Source organism: Schistocerca nitens, chromosome 3 (assembly GCF_023898315.1).
Source record: "Schistocerca nitens isolate TAMUIC-IGC-003100 chromosome 3, iqSchNite1.1, whole genome shotgun sequence".
Lineage (NCBI taxonomy): Eukaryota > Metazoa > Arthropoda > Insecta > Orthoptera > Acrididae > Schistocerca > Schistocerca nitens.
Genome location: NC_064616.1, coordinates 994,616,918 through 994,634,450, shown reverse-complemented (window position 1 = coordinate 994,634,450; position 17,533 = coordinate 994,616,918). Strand labels below are relative to the sequence as shown.

Here is a 17,533-nt window from a genome sequence, read left to right as displayed (position 1 = left end):
CAGTGTGAGCCTCAGTTTATTTGGAGAAGCACTGTTCATCACTGCAGATGTGATGAACACGGTGGCTAGGCCACATGGAAGGGACTTCTTACTATGGAATGGGTGGTAGCTGTCAAAGTGGAGGTATTGCTCGGGGTTGGTGGGTTTGATGAGGACAGAGATACTGATGTTGCCATCCTTGAGGTGGAGGTCAACATTGAGGAAGGTGGCTTGTTGGGTTGAGGAGGACCAGTTAAAGTAATGGAGGAGAAGGTGTTGAGCTTTGGAGGAATGTTGATAGGGTGTCTTCACCCTCAGTTCAAAACACACAGATATCAGTGAATCTGAACCAGGTGAGGGGTTTGGCATTCTGAGTGGTTAGGAAGAATTCCTCTAGATGGCCCATAATAGGTTGACATAGGATAGGGTCATGTGGACACCCATTTCTGTGCCATGGATTTGTTTGCACTCAAATCCTTCAAAGGAGAAGTAATTGTGGGTGAGGATATAGTTGGTCATGGTGACCAGGAAGGACATATCCTGTCCCCACTATGTTCATGCATGCTCGCACAAGCAGCACTATACCTCCCCTCACCCCTATCTTGCTTCCATCCCCTCCCCACCCCATGCCCTCTCCTTACCTCCACTATCTACATCAGAATGCTGCTATCATCAAGTGTAGTTACTGTCTGCAGTCCAGCCACAGCCATAATGTGTGTGTGTGTGTGTGTGTGTGTGTGTGTGTGTGTGTGTGTATGTATTTTCTATTTCAGAAGAAGGCCTTTTGGCCCAAAGCTTAAAATTTATAGCAGTCTGCCCCTCTGCAATGCACCGTCTCTCTATATGGTGCGTAGCAATCTATCCTTTTCATAATATTGTTGTTATTCCATCCCAAGACCCTACATAATTCAGAGTGTAAGATAAAAATCAATTTTCACTTCATTATGGACTCCACAATATTTAAATTTTTGTCACATCGAAGACAATACACTAATTATTTGGTTAGAGTCTCCTGTCAGTATCTACTGAAGTCTCTGTGTTGCTATATTTTAAAATAATAGCAAAAAAATAAAGACCACGATGCCCAGATCCCCTTAAGCAATGTCTTAAAAATGTGAAAAGCGATACGAGACTAACCACATTTGTACATTTGAATACACCTGTCTGCATTGATTTCGTACTTCCTATTTACTCCCAAGGTAAGTAAATGCATCTCTTTTGACACAAATATTATTAGCATTCAAATTTTGCTAAGACTTTGGGAAAAACTAGTTAAATACTTCAAGTATTTGAACAAAGAGATGATCTACGTACCCATCATATCAGAAATGATCTGCCACGAAGCTTAAAATTCTGCCATCATCTGTAAATTAGAAGAACTTTATCAAACAAAGTTTGAAGTAAATTTTTTATAAAAATACTACTCAACTGGAAACAAAGAAAGCTACTGCATTTTAAATAATCATAAAACTAGCAAACATTCCAACAAATAAATGATGACTCTAATTTTAGCAAGCAAAGACTGTACACAAGGGTCACATAGACTGTAAAATCTGGTTCCTACATTTTCCAGAAGGTTCAGATGTGGGCAACAACCTGACACGTGAGAAATTTATCTAGGAAGAACCTCATCAAATATGTTCGATAAACAATTACATATACAATGAAGATCCAAAACATTACGAACACCTCTTCAATAGTGTGACGATTAATCTATGGAACGCTATGCAGCAGCTATTAAGCGTGGCACGGATTCGGAAAGTCCCTGGTAGATTTTGAGAAGTATGTGGCACCAAATGTCTATGAACAGGTCATGCAGTTCCTGTAAATTACACTCCAGTGGTTTGTGGGCACAGAGCTGGTGCCCGATAGCATCTGGGACACGTTTCATTAGGTGAATTTGGCAGCCGAGAAATCGACGCGATTTAACAAGCATTCTCCTCAAATCAATGTATCCTGGTTCCGGCCGTGTGACAGGGAGAGTTGTTATGCTGGAAGATGCTATCATAGTTAGGGAAGATATCAAACACAACAGGATGCAGGTGGTCTACAATATGTTCATGTAGTCCACGTCCATCACGGTGCCTTCAACATCCCACATAATGTAAAGCTCTCCCCCCTCCCCACTGGCCTCCACCAGTGCACATTTCAAGCAGACTCTCGCCTGGATGACAGTGTATACGGACATAACTACTGACATAGTGTAGCAAGAACTGTAATGACCAAGTGACACGTGTCCATTGATACACAGTACTATCTCGACGATCTCTCGCCCATTGCAATTGTAACTGACGTCGTCATTGGGTCGACGTGGGAACACGTATATTTCATCTGCTACAGAATCCCAAGTTCAATAACGAACACTGTGCTCACAAATACATGTGCTCGAACCAGCAGTGTACTCTATCACCATATTTGTCACAAATTGCCAACTATCCTTCAGATCTCAACTTTTTTGATGAGGCACGGACATTTAACACCTTGTTGTCTATTCCCGGTTCCACTGCCCTTCAACTGCTTTGCATAGATAGTAGCAATGAATTGCTTCACTATTTCTGAGATGCTTGTTCCCAGATGCGAGGTCACGACAATCTGTCCTTTGTCAAAGTCACTTATGTCACTGGATTTTCCAACTTGCAGCTGGTATTGTTGCTAGAATGATTTCCCATTCGTCTCTGCTCAGCTAATGTACTTATTTACCGTGTCATATGCCTGCACTGCCACCAGACTGCATCAAATGTCTTGGCGCACAGTAGTCGTAATGTTTTGGCTCGTCAGTGTACTCGACTCTTGTATACACTCTCAGTGTCTATAACTTTCTTAATTACAGATCTCAAAGTAAATACAGGATGCCCTACTGATCACTAAAATGAAAGGCACGATAAAACCGTATAGAAATAGACACAACACCAACTGTTCACACAAACATAACCACACTGTTTGGCTGCAAAGCACTAATGATTGCAAGTTACTATTTCCCAATTCACTATTCAAGCAGCTCATAAAAGTGTGTCCCATTCACTGTTCCAACACAGCATGCTCGTGTTACACAAATATATGCCTATTCCTCCCCTCACATACTGTAAATGCATTTTTAGACCACTGTGTCCAATTATTTACACAGAAGTTAACAAAGTCACGGGACAGCGATACGTACATATACAGATAGCGGCAGTATCACATACGCGAGGTATTAAATGGGAGTACGTTCACAAAGCTGTCATTTGTATTCACATGAGTCACGTTAAAAGGTTTCTGACCCGATTACGGCTGCACGATGGGAATTAACAGTCTTTGAATGCGGAATGGCAGTTCGAGCTAGACGCACGAGATATCCCATTTTTAAAATCATTTGGGAATTCGATATTCCGAGTCTCAATGTCAAGAATGTACAGAGAATACCAAATTTTAGGCATTATCTCTCACCACGGACAACGCAGTGGCTGGCGGCCTTCACTTGACGGTCAAGAGAAGCGGCAATTGCATAGAGTTGTCAGTGCTAACAGACAAGCAACAGTGCGTGAAATTTCTCCAAAGATCAATGTGGGGCACGCAATGAATGTATCCGTTAGGACAGTGCAGCAGACGACTGACACAGATGCCTGGAGTGCCTCTCCTGGGTTCGTGCCCATATCGGTCGGATCCTAGATGACGAAAATTGTGGCCTGGTCACACGAGTCCAAATTTCAGTCGGTAAGAGCTGATGGTACGATTCGAGTGTGGTGCAGATCACATAAAGCCACAGATCCAACTTATTGACAAAGCACTGTGAAATCTGGTGATAGCTCTGTAACGGTGTGGGCTGTGTTCACATAAAATGGGCTGGGTCCTCTGCTAGAACTGAATTTATCATTAACTGGAAATGGTTATGTTCAGCTACCTGGAAACCATTTGCAGCCATTCATGGACTTCATGTTCCCAAACAATGATGGAATTTTTAATGATGACAATGCATCATGTCACCAGACCACAATTGTTCGTGATTGGTTTGAAAACATACTGAACAATTCAAGTGAATTATTTGGACACCCATCAAACATTTATGGGACGTAATTGAGAGGTCAGTTCACGCTCAAAATCCTTCACTGGCAACACTTTCGAAATTACGGATGGCTACAGAGGCAGCGTGCCTCAATATTTCTGCCGGGGACTTCCGAGGACTTGTTGACCCCACGCCATATCGAGTTGCTGCACTATGAAACTTCCTGGCACTATGTCAGGATCTGACACATTACTAGGAGGTATTCCACGACTTCTGTCACCTCGTAGCATATTACAAATACCTTGGGTGCATATGAAGAACCGGAATCTTTACAAAAACCAATGGCACAACAACAGGACAATTACATTAAACCACAAGATGGGATCTGCTAGCTATCCACAGAAATATGTGCACAGATGCAGATATTTGCAGTATTAAACACCTTTGGGATAAAACTTGAAGAACAGTGTAAATATTATAATATTATAACATTACATGTGGTCCACATACACTCCTGGAAATGGAAAAAAGAACACATTGACACCGGTGTGTCGGACCCACCATACTTGCTCCGGACACTGCGAGAGGGCTGTACAAGCAATTATCACACGCACGGCACAGCGGAAACACCAGGAACCGCGGTGTTGGCCGTCGAATGGCGCTAGCTGCGCAGCATTTGTGCACCGCCGCCGTCAGTGTCAGCCAGTTTGCCGTGGCATACGGAGCTCCATCGCAGTCTTTAACACTGGTAGCATGCCGCGACAGCGTGGACGTGAACCGTATGTGCAGTTGACAGACTTTGAGCGAGGGCGTATAGTGGGCATGCGGGAGGCCGGGTGGACGTACCGCCGAATTGCTCAACACGTGGGGCGTGAGGTCTCCACAGTACATCGATGTTGTCGCCAGTGGTCGGCGGAAGGTGCACGTGCCCGTCGACCTGGGACCGGACCGCAGCAACGCACAGATGTACGCCAAGACCGTAGGATCCTATGCAGTGCCGTAGGGGACCGCACTGCCACTTCCCAGCAAATTAGGGACACTGTTGCTCATGGAGTATCGGCGAGGACCATTCGCAACCGCCTCCATGAAGCTGGGCTACGGTCCCGCACACCGTTAGGCCGTCTTCCGCTCACGCCCCAACATCGTGCAGCCCGCCTCCAGTGGTGTCGCGTCAGGCGTGAATGGAGGGACGAATGGAGACGTGTCGTCTTCAGCGATGAGAGTCGCTTCTGCCTTGGTGCCAATGATGGTCGTATGCGTGTTTGGCGCCGTGCAGGTGAGCGCCACAATCAGGACTGCATACGACCGAGGCACACAGGGCCAACACCCGGCATCATGGTGTGGGGAGCGATCTCCTACACTGGCCGTACACCACTGGTGATCGTCGAGGGGACACTGAATAGTGCACGGTACATCCAAACCGTCATTGAACCCATCGTTCTACCATTCCTAGACCGGCAAGGGAACTTGCTGTTCCAACAGGACAATGCACGTCCACATGTATCCCGTGCCACCCAACGTGCTCTAGAAGGTGTAAGTCAACTACCCTGGCCAGCACGATCTCCGGATCTGTCCCCCATTGAGCATGTTTGGGACTGGATGAAGCGTCGTCTCACGCGGTCTGCACGTCCAGCACGAACGCTGGTCCAACTGAGGCGCCAGGTGGAAATGGCATGGCAAGCCGTTCCACAGGACTACATCCAGCATCTCTACGATCGTCTCCATGGGAGAATAGCAGCCTGCATTGCTGCGAAAGGTGGATATACACTGTACTAGTGCCGACATTGTGCATGCTCTGTTGCCTGTGTCTATGTGCCTGTGGTTCTGTCAGTGTGATCATGTGATGTATCTGACCCCAGGAATGTGTCAATAAAGTTTCCCCTTCCTGGGACAATGAATTCACGGTGTTCTTATTTCAATTTCCAGGAGTGTATTTATATGCATGAAGCGGCAAAGAAAGTAAATGTCAGCTGACAAATTTCATACAGTAGGTTCAGAAAACATCTGCTCCTGTCCTTAATTTTTAGCTACAATCCCTTTATCTGCACCTGTTGACTTATGTTTCAAAGACATTTTCATGAAATCTATGATGCATGTTCCCAAAAATGTGTCAGGCCACTACAATAGCTAACTGCTAGGATTAATTTGTGCTATCCTCAATTACTGCTTTACAATTCTGTAGTGACCAAATAAAGCATGCAGCAAGGTTAATATTATTGGGAGTGTGTGTCAATGAAATTAGAAATACAGACAACATTTCATTCCATCTGAAGCAATGTGAGTACATATCGCATGGGTAGCCAAGATTTTTGCCCGTGGGCCATTCCCAAGCCTGAATGCCAAATCACTCGGCTTCACTGCACATTTTATCTCCTGCCACACCATGCTGTCTGAGCCCAAGGAGGGGGAAGAGGGGAAAACTGCAGCAAATACTCTGCATTTAAATAGCAGTGTTGTCACACCGCATATGACTTGTTTTATATTCCACATTTTTCAACATCATAGATCACAAACAAAACAAATTTTCAGTGTTACTTAATTATTTTTGGCATGATGAAGACATAATATAATTTTTGTCTGGTATGAACTGCCAGCATATGGACAGACACAAAAATTTCACACTTTTTTCACACAAATATGTCAATCAAAATATTGTAGCACTTTTGCAGCCTCATTATAGAGACCTGGAAACTCTACATGAAGTAGACATCCTGGACAGTTTAAATGTAAAAAGATTTGTCATTAAAACTGAAATTACCTTGCTGGTCAATTAAATACACCCACACACGCAAATGAGCATTTTCAATTGAAACAGCAAACAATCTTAAAAACAGCTAGAAAAGAGATGTAAGGTTAAGACACAAAGGAATTACAGACATTGGCTGCAAGCACGCACTGACTGAAAACAATGGGGAAAGCTGAAAATTTGTGCCAGGCTGGGATTGACAGTGTCCTCCAAACCTATATAAAACTATCCTTGCAATTCTTTTGTATAGTTTCAAATGGGGATAAGGGACTTGCTGATTTTGATAGCATTTCACTTATCCATGCAGACCTGCTAATTGGAATGGAGCAAGCACTAGACATTACATCAATATACATTAGTTTCAAAACAGCTGTCAAAAGAAGGTGATAAAATGTTACACTAAAATTATCAGACACTAGACCATTCCAGACATTTCAAAAGAAAATGGAAAAGTGTATAATTTGTGTCATGTTGTCAGTGATCCATACAGTGTTGGTGGGAAAGGGACTGAACTGGTAAATGTAGCAACTTGTTGCTATCTGTTGTTGACAACATATCATGAAACTATGCAATTGGGTTGTAGTCACTTAGTGGTGACTTAATGGCTGACCAGGAAGATACTGCACTTCTCTCACCACTAACTGTGCTACTGGCAGACTGGATAAATCTCTTCCGCTTAGGAATTGCTATCACTTGTAGAGTGGGCTGCCCTGAGCAGAGCCAGTTATCTCACATCCACTGTATACCTTCCAAGGCAGATGTGAATATGTCTGAAGTAATGGGACTGATTATGTTCAAGTCTAGAATAGAAATGGCTGCAACACATTGCTTGACTAATACTGAGATACATAAAATTCAACAGCATCTAGAGAGGAGGCAGTTTAAGCCTCTGGGCCTCTTCAGATGTTGGGAGAGCTGAGGCTGAGGCAGTACGTTTGACACCCCTCGTGCTGTGAAAAGTATTCTAGCCAGTGATAGCGGAAACAATTAAATTGACATTGTTGTACATTTATTGACAGCATGTTACACTTGTAACAGGCTATTCAGTACGGTAGACAGTTGACAGCTTCATCCGTTTGACATTTTCACATGATAGCTGACTTAAGAAGTGCAAGTAAGCACTCATTTAATGAGCTGTAAATAACTATTACATAAACACAAGCTTAGTGTAGTTGTCTTCACCATCTCACATAAAGGAGATTGACAGAAAATGCTGGGGAGTATATTTTGTCTGCAAAACGAAAAGTGAGCAGTGCTTGTGGTGGGTGGGAATTTGCCTTTCCCGGAAGAATTCTACAGCTGATGTACCAGATGACTAAGAATCACTTTTCCCTCTAGCAGGGTGTAGAACTTTGCATAGATTTGGTCCATAAGAGTTTCTTGCATTAGTATCATTAGTAACTCATACTGGGCATTGCATGTAGCGTTAATGCACTTAATGGAAATGAAACACCCCCGAACATGCCCACGCATTGTGTTGCCACTGATTCATAAGGTGTGCTACAGAGAGTAGGTGTAACTTCATGAAACATCGTGTAGTTGTTTCTTGTGATGTTGTGGTGTAGACAGAGTGGGGAATCACTTCCTTGCTCTTCTGTCTGCAGACCTATGAAGGAAGGAGTTGAATGATCACAATCTGGCAGCCTGCCTTCCCTTGTGCTTCTACTCTCCTATCCCTCTACCCTGTTATGTCCTCAGAACACAATTTTTTCCCTTAATACAGTCTACTGCATTTAGATGTGGTACACATGTTTAATATTTGTTCTTAACTCACTTGATTTAATAGCAAACATTAATTTTATACCATTAAAGCACTATTTTTAATAATATGTATTTTTCCATCCTCTGCAACATGGAAACTATTAGTTCTAGAGAAAAAATGTATAGGACTTTTTGTTGTAGAAAATTTAATGTAGTTTAAACACTCGTCCCCTCCTCCCTCCCCACCTTTCAATGCTCACACCCCACCACTCAGGGTTTTTAGTATGTTGTTCATGACACTCCCTCCTACCACTGTACAAAAAAATTGTGACTACATGACTTTTTTCCCCTTATTCATCCTTTTTTGGTATTCCTTCACTGGGTCTTTAGGAAATGGAATACTTGTCATTTCTGTAAAACACGGAAGTTACCGAGGTATACATTTTGCCACGAAGAAAGATTTTTGCACATGTGTAAGCATCATGAAACGCCGACTGAGCCACCTACAGCAGGTCCATTTTAGCTGTACAGAAAATACAATGGGTCCATATGTTAACCAGCAGCATGTGCGATTCCAAAGTCTAAGGTCAGTCTGTTGATTTGGGGGAGGGGACCAAACAGCTGTCCCATCAGATTAGGGAAGGATGGGGAAGGAAGTCAGCCATGCACTTTCACAGGAACCATCCCGGCATTTCCTGAAGCGATTTAGGGAAATCACAGAAAACCTAAATCAGGATGGCTGGATGTGGGTTTGAACCGTCATCGTCCCTAATATGAGTACAGTGTGCTAATCACTGTACCACCTCACTCGGTCCAAAGTCTAACAGAAAGTGCACATCTATATGCTGCCACTCAGTATAAGAATTATTTAAACTAAAACAGATTAGTTATTTCCCTGCAAAATCTTCAAAAAATACTTTGTACATAATCTGTAATTAATATACGGAAAGGAGTCGGGCGTAGAGTACTATGACACTGATGCTCAGAAAGTGTGCCGAGAAGTAGCAGTGCAACGTGTCTGTTATCATCTAAAATTGTCTGGTGTACTTGTTGTCATTCCACTGAGTCTTAAAAATAGCTACAGTGGTGATGGATTCTATATGTATAGCCACTAATGTGCAAAAGCAATTATATTCCTTTAATTCAAATGGGAAAATTATGAATGAACAGTAAGAATAGTGTGCTCCTTTAAGTTTCCCTTGGCATAATAACTGCTTACAAGGTTCTCAGGTATAGCAGCAAATGTTATTGTAGAAACTACACAATATATTAAAGAGGCAACTGTTCATCCTCAGGTGCTACAGCAACTGTTTATTGCTGAAGATGAAAAGCATCTGCTTAATTGAAATAATATGTAGTTTCTACAACAACATGTTATGATATGCCCAAGAACTTTAAAAGCAACAAGAATACCTACACAACATGAAGGCGAAACCTCAACAAACTAACCAACTTCAGTCAGTACAGTAAACTCTCTTCCACTGAAGTGAGGTATCATTCAGTTATAAATTCTTGACATAGTAATTTATCCAATTTCATTATTCCACCATCATTGCTCATTGTTATATGAAAATAGTTAACAGCATACTACTGAAATACTTTCAATAAAATCAAAGTTTTTTACTCATCAGCAGTAACTTTAACTGCTTACCTTTTGCTGCATTACACAACCATAGCATAATTCACTTCAAAATTGTCTTTCTATTGGGTGGAATAACCGTTACAACTCATTGTACTACTGAGTCATACTGAACTTCTCAATTTCTAATCAACATGTATTCTCTGGCTGAATGTGATTATAATATGAAAGTGTTGATATGAATCCGACTGTACAAATGTTTCTATGTTGGCTTATGCAGGTTCAGTTCCTGTTTGTTATTGTTGAACAGTTGGGTTGAGAAGTACTTCCAGCTCAAATTTATAGTTACTAGGAAGTTTTTAAAGTAAAAAGTGAGATTTTTTTGGCTGCACCTAGTTATGTGCAACTCAAATTTTATATGTTTTTGGGAACACTATTACACTAATAAGCACATCTATGATCTATCCTGCTTTTGAAGCATGTGATTCTGTTGTTGCAAATATCTTGTTTAGCCATGATGGTCTGGTGAATAAGCTCACAAGAAGGATAAATAGAGGTGGGAAGTGGAAACAGGCAACAGGAGGAACAGGCTTACAGCTACATCTGACAGCTTTGTGGTGAATGTGAAAAAATGAGTTTGACTTGTGACTTCAGTTAGTAACTCAAGAGCCTCAAGCAGATGCAAGTGTAGACAGGGAACAACAAATTTTCAGCAGCAAATTAAAAACTAAAAATGTAGAGAAGGCAGTAAGGAAAAAGAAAGTTTTGTTTTTAGGTAGTTCTCATGCTACAGATGTCAGCCAACTTTTCCAGGATGAACCTGAATCTGAATACCAGGTCAAATTTTTTTTTAACCTAGTGCTGGTCTGGAGCAGGTGACATGAGGATTTAGGACCACTTTGCAAAGGCTTCACCAAGGAAGACATCATGATTATAGCAGATGGGCCAGGTAATTGCTTTGACATAGAGGTCCTGGGTACAGTATAAAGCGTGACCTGGCAAAGATTGCATCAGCATCAAGACATACCAATATTGACTTTGTATCTGTTCTCAGGCACTATCACCAACCTCATATGCAACAGAAGTAAAATTTAATAATAAATGATTTGTAATAGCAAGTGTATATTGAGCACCTGCAGGTAATTTTAATCTGTTCATAAATCACCTTGAAAATCAACTGGTCAAAGAAACAGTGGTTGCTGGTGACTTTAATGTAGATTTTCTTAAAAACTCTTTCAGGTAGAATCTAATACAGTCAGTAACACTATAATTTGAGTTAATTCCTACTGTAAACTTCCCAACTAGGGTAACTACTTGCAAATACGCTTCTCGGGTTTGCCGACGGATCATATTGTGTAACTCGCACAATATTTCATTGATGCAACTGCTAGACATCATCAGGTGGTGGTAGCTGCTGCTGTCACTGCTGCAAGGTGTGACTGCAGCAGCGACAGCAGCAGCTACCATCAACTGACAACGTCGAGCAGTTGCATCAATGAAATACTGAGCGAGCTACATGATACGATCCGGCGGCAAATCCGAGAAGTGCATTTGCAACAGATCCGTCGGGAAAGAATGAAAAGTCACAGGGTAACTACTTGCTCACTAACAGCCACATACCTTTATAGACAGGTCTAATGAACGAAGTTATATAACAAAATCACACCATAACATGCAGTTCCTTTTGTTAATTGTTAATACTGAACAGGATATAAAATATATTAAATCTGAATTCAAGAGGCTGGTTGGTAAGCAAAAAATTGATTATTTTATGACACTCCTCAGAGATATGAACTGGAGTGATGTATACAGTGCTAATGGCACGAATGAAATATACAACACTTTCATTAAAATTACATATCTTATTTGAACACTGTTTTCTCCCCAAAAAATAACCCAGATTAGACTAAAGTTTACAAAGAAACCATGGATTACTCAATGAATAAAGATATTGTGTAAAAGAAAAAGAAAACTGCATGTGTCAGTCAGAAACAGCTCTGATGTTGATGCTATAGCACATTACAAGACATACTGCAAAATATTTAAGATATTAATATGGACATCAAAACAAATGCATTACAAGAAAAAGATAATCATATTGGATAACAAAATAATGACAATATGGCATATAGTGAAGGAGGCGATTGGTGGAACCAGACATGAAGAGGGGCAAATAGCATCAAAGAGTAAATGATAGATTTGTAACAGATGTGTGCAATGTTGCAAAACTTTTAACAAACATTTCATAACTGTTACTGAAAAAATGGTGTTGTCAGGTTCAGTAGATGGTGTAATGGAGGACCTCAGGCCATACAGTACACATAACTTCACTAACATAAATATGACCCTCACTACCCAAGCAGAAGTAATGCCCATCATAAAAAATTTAATATCAAAAAAATTCTAGTGGCCACAATAAAATATCAACGAAGTTTATTAAAGAGTGTGCTTCTGAGTTTGGTAACATATTAAGCTATCTGTTTAACCAGCTGTTTATCAGTGGGACATTTCCTGAGTGGTTGAAAGATGATGGAATTTTGCCTTTGTTCAAGAAAGGAGATAAATGAATGGTGTCAAATTTCTGTCCAATTTCACATTTGCCAGAATTCTCAAAACTTTTCGAAAAGGTAATATACAGTCAGCTTCTTAACCACCTGCCAACAAATAATATATTCATGAGGTTGCCCTCCATGGGGTTGAACTGTGTAAGAATTCACTTGAGCACGAGCAACTGTAACAATTCCGCACTGCATTGATAATGACCTGACACAGGTCGAAATCTGATCTGCGTTGTGACTATCAATGTCATATTAAAGCAACTTAATTCCATGACTTATTGCTGCTCTATCTAACCCAAATAATATATTGTCCAAATCTCAGTTTGGATTTCTAAATAGTTCTGATACTGAGAAGGTTATCTAAACATACAGTGAAAATGTTCTTAATTCATTACACAATAAATTACAGGCTACTGGTATGCTTTGTGATCTGTCAAATGCACATGACTGAGTAAATCACAATATCCTTTTCAGTAAATTAGAATATTACAGTGTAACTGGAAATGTTGCAAAAGGGTTCAATTCCTATATGTCTGACAGAAAACAAAAGGTGTCATAAGGTAAGAGACATAAATGAAGCTACCACGCATGAACCAACTGGGAACTAATTAAATGTGCCATCCCACAGGTTCCATCTTAGAGTCACTGCTTTTTCCTGTGTATATCAGTAACCTTTCATCAGCAACATTACCGGATGCCAAGTTCGTTTTGTTTGCAGATGCTACAAACATTGCAATAAATAGTAAATGAAGTGGAGTCTTAGAAAGATCAGTTAATGGAATTTTCATGGACATTAATAAATGGTCCCTAGCCTACTGTGTGTCACTAAAATTTGAAAAAAAAAAACACACTTAACACAAATCAGAATTGGAAGAGGTTTCCCCACCAGCATGCGCCCAAAATATGATGACAGAGAGATTGAAGAAGTGGACAATGTTAAATTCTTGGGATTACAGCTTGATGATAAATTTAACTGGGAGGAGCACACCACAGAACAAATGTTGTCAGGCATGGGGGACATAAAAATAAAAAAAGCTGACATACTGTGCTTACTTTCATTCCATAATGTCATATGAGGTTGTTTTTTTAGGGGGGGGGGGGGGAGGGGGTTACTCATAAGCCAAGCTTAAGTTTTCTGGGTACAAAAACATGTAATAATTATTTGTGGTGTGAACTCCAAAACATCATGCAGAGGCCTGTTTAGGGAGCTAGGGAGGTTAACCACTGCTTCCCAATGTATTTATTCCTTAAACCAACAGCTCAATTAATGGAATCAGTTCTATAAATGTGAGTAATGGTCCAGAAAGGTGATCACTATTCAGGAATACACATTTTCAATGGCTTGTTAGCAGCCATAATAGTTTAACTATCAATAAAGTTCAGTTTAAGAGGAGCATAAAAGGCTTATTTATTGGTGGCCAACTCTTCCTACTCCTCTGATGAATTACTCAGTACAAACAACTAATTTGTGTGTGTGTGTGTGTGTGTGTGTGTGTGTGTGTGTCTGTGTGTCAGTTTAAGAGGAGCATAAAGGGCTTATTGGTGGCCAACTCTTCCAACTCCTCTGATGAATTACTCAGTACAAACAACTAATTTGTGTGTGTGTGTGTGTGTGTGTGTGTGTGTGTGTGTGTGTGTGTGTGTGTGTGCGCGCGCGCAAGCACATATTATTAATAATATAAAACAATGCAAATATTAGAACAATCTGACCTCTGTACACATTCAGTGCAGTAATGAGATCACCGTAATTAAGTGTTGTAAAATTATTCTTCTTTTCATGTTCATTACCTCATGCACAAAAATATGTTTAAAATTTTTTTTCAACTCATTCTACATCCATGACGATCTTTCCACTTGGGATCTTTGGAAGGCTCATTAGCATACTTGTATGTGTTTTTCATTGGAAATATATATTGTGTATTCTTGTTCTTCTGACATGTTCTACATTCTGGAGGATCTCTTCACTATGGATCAACTGGAACGAAAAGTACATGTAATCTAATCTACAATAATTTCAGGCTACATAAATTTTACTTAAACTGCGATAATTCATTTTCTTCTCTGAAGACTGAAAGTAGCATGAGGCACAGCATTAACAGCTCATTGTAGGCCTATCAAGTTATTCTCATCAGAGAACAGTCAATACTAGTGAATCATATATTATATCACACTATTGTAAGTAGAATATGCATTAAAAGGGCTTAATTAATACTGAAATAACACTTGCTAAAACAAGTTCAATGTTGTTTCTTAAAAATAAAAGTAATTGTTCAGGTTGGAGTACATAGATAATAAACTCAAACAAGCCACTGAAATTCCTTCATGATATGACAAGGTCTTCATGCTCAGTAACTTAAACATTTACTATTTCCTCCTTTTGCACTAATGATTTGATTTCAAATGTAGATGTTAACAAAATTGTCACATCTGTCAATGATATAAACATTCAGGGGAGAAGGAAGGCCAATGGCCAGTAAATGATGCCTTACACCAAATGAACAGTTCTGCAAATAACTGCTTAAGCACTTTCCAACAAAATTCCGCAATTATCACCATAATAGCTTTCATTTATCACGAATCTCTCAACCAGTGCAAAATCCCAAACAATAGGAAGTAAGCACAAGTCACTCCTGTATATATATTTACTTATTTAGCGTGTGGCAACTATTATATATAACAAGGGTAAAATACACATAATTAGAGACGAATATTCTTAACATCGGTTTGCTCCAGAATTTTTGAACACGTTCTCAGTTTGAATATAATTAATTTCAAACTGCCTATTGGCGTCTGTCTAGGATTCTTTGGCCGACGTTTGTCTGATGATTTTACTGACTTCAACAGTACGAGTGGCTGGCATTGTCAAAGCTTCCCCCTATATTGTCGGTGGTAAACTGGAGCTAAGCTCGCAGGCACTGACTATATGTACCTGGCAAACCAACGTCCGAGGGCTCCTCCGCGGTCATTTCCAGAGCGGTTTTCCTGTTGCTATCTGTGATGGTCATTTGCTGCAGTACGGGAAGCCAGGATCCATTTACCTTAAGGCTTTCTTCTTTCTTGTTGAAGCTATTCCTGTGTTTTCGTATTTCTACAGTGTCTCTGAACAAGCAGGTGTGATAGTGCTTCTCTACAGCCAGAACTCCCATGTTGGTGAATTTTATTATGTGGTCGGTCTCACTCAGCAAAATGACAGCCGCACTAAACACACTTAACATGAAAATACCTCCTATGAGCTTATGCGTTTTGAAACCCTACATTAATTTGGGAAAAAAAAACTCTCAGCTGTACTTGTTGGCAACTTGTAAGGTTATGGGGGGGAGAGGGGGTGCAAGTGGGCTGCTTGATCCCCTACTGGAATCTGGAGTGTATACATTTTTGTTTATTACAATATTCTCACACACTGCCACCAATGACTGTTTGCAAGTCTATTAAACAGTAGATTTTGCATTGAAAAGCCAATGGGAAATACTGCTGTGGCTTTAATAATTACTGCATAAACTGGATTTGTGTTTTGTCATGCAGTTCATGGGATATTATGCCATTTCCTTGGCACTATCCTGCATATAAAGTGTACGGAAATCTGTACAGAGTAGAGCCAAAATTGACACCCAAATCTTCTCTCTATCACTCCATCTCAAAGCTCTTATTAAGATGCAGAGAAGGTAGACCTTGGCACCCGTATACTGCCAAAAAATCCTAGCATATCATGAACATGACTGCAGTACAGCTGCTTGGCTTCCATCCCCAATTCTCTCAAGCAAACCCTCTTCTTGTTGTACAATGCAATTCCAAAATTAGGTTACCATTTTTCAGTGGATGAATGATACCCATGATGACTTCCTGAGTCTACATTCAGTTTTACAAGCAAGAAAAAAAAAAAAAAAAAAAAAAAAAAAAAAAAAAAAAAAAAAAAAACAGCCATACTACTCTGTAGGTATGTACATCTATACCCCTTTCGACCCAAATGCATCGGATAAGAAGAGGAGTGATCACTGAATCAAAATGTGGCATTAATATTCATATTAATTATACAATAAGATGAAGTTAGTATACACCAATGAAATCTGCTAGAATCATTTCAAACTAATGGAGTTTTATCAGCATTGGGTTTGAGGGAAATGCTATTACATAACAAATTTATACATGATGAATACGAAACAGCACACAGAAATAATCAATTACAGAGCTGAGCAAAAATTGACAAACACAGTGTGCCTCAATGTTCTGACCAATATTATTTATTCTCTATGTAAATTATTTCTGTTTGGATTTGTTGGACAAAATGTTTGTTACGTCAGCAGTGAGTTTTTGTGTATAGATCTCTTTGCTTGTTACATGTATTCTCAAATGCCTATGCTACATGATCTATGGTAGATGTTCTGTGTTATGTGGCTTTGTATAGTATACCTTTGTATAGTGCTGGGAACACTTTAAAATTTTTAAAATATATGTCCCTAAATAGTGTTTCTCTGTCAACATTATTTCTCTGTGCAAATATATAATCCAACACGTTATGGGCCTAGGAAGACTGAATTAAATAAGTTTGACTAGCAAACACCACAGACTGAGATGCTCATGGATCAAACGAATAACACAACTTGGAAGTTTGCAGTAGGAGCTTATCTACAGTTGGATGACCTTTGGGATGTCATTGATGAAACCTTAAAGTCCATGGATTCAGATTTTCAAAACAAAGATCATGAAGAAAAATCCAAATTAATTCCTCTAATTGATCCTGTAAACTATGTTTATATAGAAAAGGTCAGCACAGCAAGGAAGTATGGGACAATCTAGGACGAGCTTTTGAAGACAGAGGTTAAACTAGGAAAGTGGGTTGCTAAAGCTTATCATCAAGCTTTTAGATGAACGTAAAAATGGTGATGAATATGTAAACGAAATCATATCCACTTTGAAATGTCTAAGAATTATCAGATTCAGCACTGCTGAAGAATGAATTAGTACCTTGTTACTAGTGGGACTACCAAATA

The 17,533-nt window shown here is 40.0% G+C and overlaps 1 protein-coding gene across 3 annotated transcripts in view; it reads right to left on the bottom strand.

Annotated features, from left to right (window-relative positions):
* The window catches only part of LOC126249058 (uncharacterized), a 177,743-nt gene that overhangs the window by 140,930 nt on the left and 19,280 nt on the right, over nucleotides 1–17,533 (bottom strand). For 2 of the 3 annotated variants that reach the window (XM_049950700.1, XM_049950698.1), the window contains exon 2: nucleotides 1,294–1,342. Coding sequence is in view for 2 of the 3 variants with exons in the window: in XM_049950698.1 (XP_049806655.1) it covers nucleotides 1,294–1,300 (7 nt within the window). In the remaining variant the exon portion in view is untranslated. Of the gene's footprint in view, nucleotides 1–1,293; nucleotides 1,343–14,333; nucleotides 14,521–17,533 lie in introns of all 3 variants that reach the window. The other variant, XM_049950699.1, reaches the window with a different exon arrangement.